Source organism: Cibotium barometz, chromosome 62, assembly GCF_041138505.1.
Source record: "Cibotium barometz isolate CiBa-2024 chromosome 62, ASM4113850v1, whole genome shotgun sequence".
Lineage (NCBI taxonomy): Eukaryota > Viridiplantae > Streptophyta > Polypodiopsida > Cyatheales > Cibotiaceae > Cibotium > Cibotium barometz.
In genome coordinates, this window is record NC_141107.1 from 3731209 (window position 1) to 3734474 (window position 3266).

At 39.7% G+C, this 3266-nt stretch overlaps 1 protein-coding gene across 1 annotated transcript; it reads left to right on the plus strand.

Moving 5' to 3' along the window:
• Positions 1-245: 245 nt before the first annotated feature.
• On the plus strand, positions 246-1134 carry LOC147604030 (uncharacterized). The gene is made up of 2 exons (XM_086795111.1): positions 246-457; positions 668-1134. The coding sequence occupies exons 1-2, from the start codon at positions 253-255 to the stop codon at positions 898-900; spliced, it is 438 nt and encodes a 145-aa protein (XP_086651237.1). The 5' UTR covers positions 246-252; the 3' UTR covers positions 901-1134.
• The last annotated feature ends 2132 nt before the right edge of the window (positions 1135-3266 follow it).

Below are 3266 nucleotides of genomic sequence, written 5' to 3' on the forward strand. Positions count from 1 at the left end.
GTGAAATGCTCAGAAATCTCTCTCTCCCTCTATGTCAATGAGACAGGCGGCAAAAGGTGGTTGGTTCCCCACCACAGGTTTCACCCGCTTTCTTATTAGAGCATTCAGTTACAAAGAAGTTACAAATTGGCCATGTGGAGACAGCGCATGCTACATGAATATTAGAATTGTTAATGGATGTCACAACACATTTTACTTTGAAATATTAACATTGATGAGACCCTTGAAAAGATAAGTATTTGCATTTAAGAAATGAGCAATTTGGGCGCATTCCTATCTCCTAAGACTCGTGTGTGGTGCAGCTCAGAGATGGCTATGGCGGGCTGCGTACCGGCGCGTTCCTCATCGTCTCTCTCTTTCCGTTACTCGCAGCTGGTTGCGCCCCTCTCCCTTAAAGTCTCCCGCGCATCCCAGGCTTGTGTGGTCGTCCGGCCTCTCGTTGTCCGGCCTCTTGCAAGTATGTATCTTCTCTCTTTGTGTGTGTGTGTGAGAGAGAGAGAGAGAGAGAGAGAGAGAGAGAGAGAGATGATGATGATGGGGAGGAGGAGAGATGGTGTTGATGATGATGCTGATGATGATGATGATGATGAGCAGAGATGAATTCTCTTTTGCTAATTATAAGCATGTGTTCAATTTCATATTGCCCTCTTGCCTTGTGTCTGCACAGGCAGAGTCTGTGACATGACTGGCAAGAGAAGAAACAATGGCTACAAGGTATCGTTCTCTAACCATAGGACGAAGAAGCTCCAGCAAGTCAATCTGCAGTACCGGCGGCTGTGGTGGGAAGAAGGCAAGCGCTTTGTTAAAATGAGGTTGTCAACCAAGGCTCTGAAAACAATCGATAAGAAGGGCTTACAGGCAGTGGCCAAGGATAATGGCATCAACTTAAATGACTTTTAGCATGTACTGATGGTGTAACTCAGGCCTAGAATTTGAAGGGCACCCCTATTTTTTCTTTTGATGGGCTTTTCTTTAACTAGCTTTTCTTTATGAAGAGATTGGAAGGGCATATAACTAAAATTTCCAAAATCCTTCCCTTCTTTTGAAGGGTAATTGTGTTTTCACCCTTCTTGTGAAGGTTTTGACCCCCTTGGAAGGGTACCGCAACCTTCAAATTCAGAGTTTTGGACTGCTGTGTTACCTCTTTCATACGCATTCATGGTGCATACTTTATGTGCGTTGTCTTAGGTTAATGCATCCTGCATGATATACATGTTAATGCATGTTTAGTTGTTCATTCTTCTGCCCTGGAAAATCCAGCTTGATGCATTCTGAGTTTTCATGCATCTGTTATACTTGAGATGCCAAGGCCACATCTGAGTCCTGATTTCCTAGGCATCCTCGTCGGTGGGGAGCCCTCGTTAATGAGTGTAGGTCTTCACACTGACTGGAGCCAGGTGACAGCAATGCAGAGTCTCTGTCAGTCACCTGATTCTTGTTTGAGCAGCTTGAACCTCGTTTCAGGAGCAGTCAGGGTAGAAATGATTATGCTGTCGAGAGTAGGAGGTAGTCAGAATAGATTGGCAAATATCTCAAGAATGCTGCAATGACCTGTTGTTTCTTGGGACTAGTGAAACAAAAAGCATTGTGAAGCTTAAGAATATAAGCTCATGGTAGAGAGCTGCTGTATGATAGCTGTTAGGTCAGGAGCTGGTGAATGCTTGTGATATTAAGTATAACAGCAGAAATTGTGTCTAATGGATCCAATGCTTTTAAGGATGCATTGTGGTTGTATGGAATCCATTGCTCCAGCCAGTGCCATGAGCATATTACTGTGTTAGAGAAGAGGCAGGCAAGGGCTTCTGATTCACCAGATGAAGGATACAAATATGTAACTACTTGGAAGGATTGCTTGATTGGGGTCGCATGCTTGAAATGACATGGTGAACACATCTGCCATGTAACGGCCTGGTAAACCTAGGCTGAGGAAACAAAGCTGGTTGTGGTATTGTAAGGGTTTTCTATCTAATTAAACATAATTATAGATTAATATAGATGTAAAAGACAAGATAGAACTTAAGAAGAGACTTGGGTGGAAAGTTGAGTGTTGTTGCATTGATTCAGGAGTTGTAAGCCTACAAAACACAGTCGCTAAATCTTTATCAGCAACATAGTGATCTTAAATCCTTAAGAATGTCCGTCTGAAGTGTCGGAACAGCCATTGCTAATGCTGGAGGCATTCTGCAATAGCATTAGCAACCACATTCTGAAGGCCAAAAACATGTTCAATAGTCGTGAAAGTACGCCAAATATTTAGCCCATCTTCCCTGTCGTGTTGGGTGAGTGAAAATATACTTTAAAGAATGATGATCTTTTTCAACAACATATTTAATAGTCGTATGAAAATTTGCCAAAATTCAACCCATCTTCCTTGTCGTGGGCAAAGTGAATATATATTTTAACACTAGTTTGGTACCAAAAAAGGACACTTAAGTGTCCTTTTTAGGATGATGCAAATAAAATGCTACTTGCGCTAGGAAAGACATATTCAATATCTCTCTTGAGGAGTTTGAATATGTGACCTAGTGTGTCTTTAAAAAATGTAACCTTGTAATTTGGATGCTGGCACGATAAGGAATTACGCCCATAAATAGGACTTGCATGAGACTGCAACTCAGGTTTGAGAAAACCGCCTTATAAGCTTAGAGAAAAAAATCACTAAGTCCCCTGAAAAATTCCAAGTAATTATTTCATATTTGTGTCAAAGATTTTACCAAGTTTTATATGAAATAAAATTTAATTGAGAGTGTCTAAAATAGTAGGAAGTTGTGTGTGTTTGATACACCACTTTTTAGCATCCATTTGTATCCAAACTAATACATGGTTTTAATGTGTTTGCAAGTTTTTTAAGGTGATACAATGGTTACTCTATCCATTGAGATCTTAAAGTTATATGTAAAAGCCCCTTAGTAAGCTATAAATATTGATTGTTTCAAAATGTCAAAACTGCACACAACAAAAATTCTGGATTTAGATTCTTGAGTTATACGCATTACATTCCTTAGTAAACTTGTAACATTTTGTTTGCATAGAATAATTTCGCTAAGGTACATTGTACAAACATAATTTGGGCACCTAAAATCTTTGTTTCATGGTTGTTGAGAGAGAATTTAAAATTTTTGAAAAATGTATCATGATTGAAAAACTAAGATAGCGCCCAAGTAGCAAGATTTACTTGAGCTTGGGACTCCAAAAAATATGTATTAACTTGGTTTTGAACTATATAATCATTTTCGATTGTCAATTTGCACTAACATAACCCTAGT

Coding starts and splice junctions, on each gene's coding strand:
- LOC147604030 (XM_086795111.1), top strand. CDS start 253: ATGAGCAATTTGGGCGCATTCCTATCTCCTAAGACTCGTGTGTGGTGC. Junction 458..667: donor CGTTGTCCGGCCTCTTGCAA/GTATGTATCTTC, acceptor GTGTCTGCACAG/GCAGAGTCTGTGACATGACT.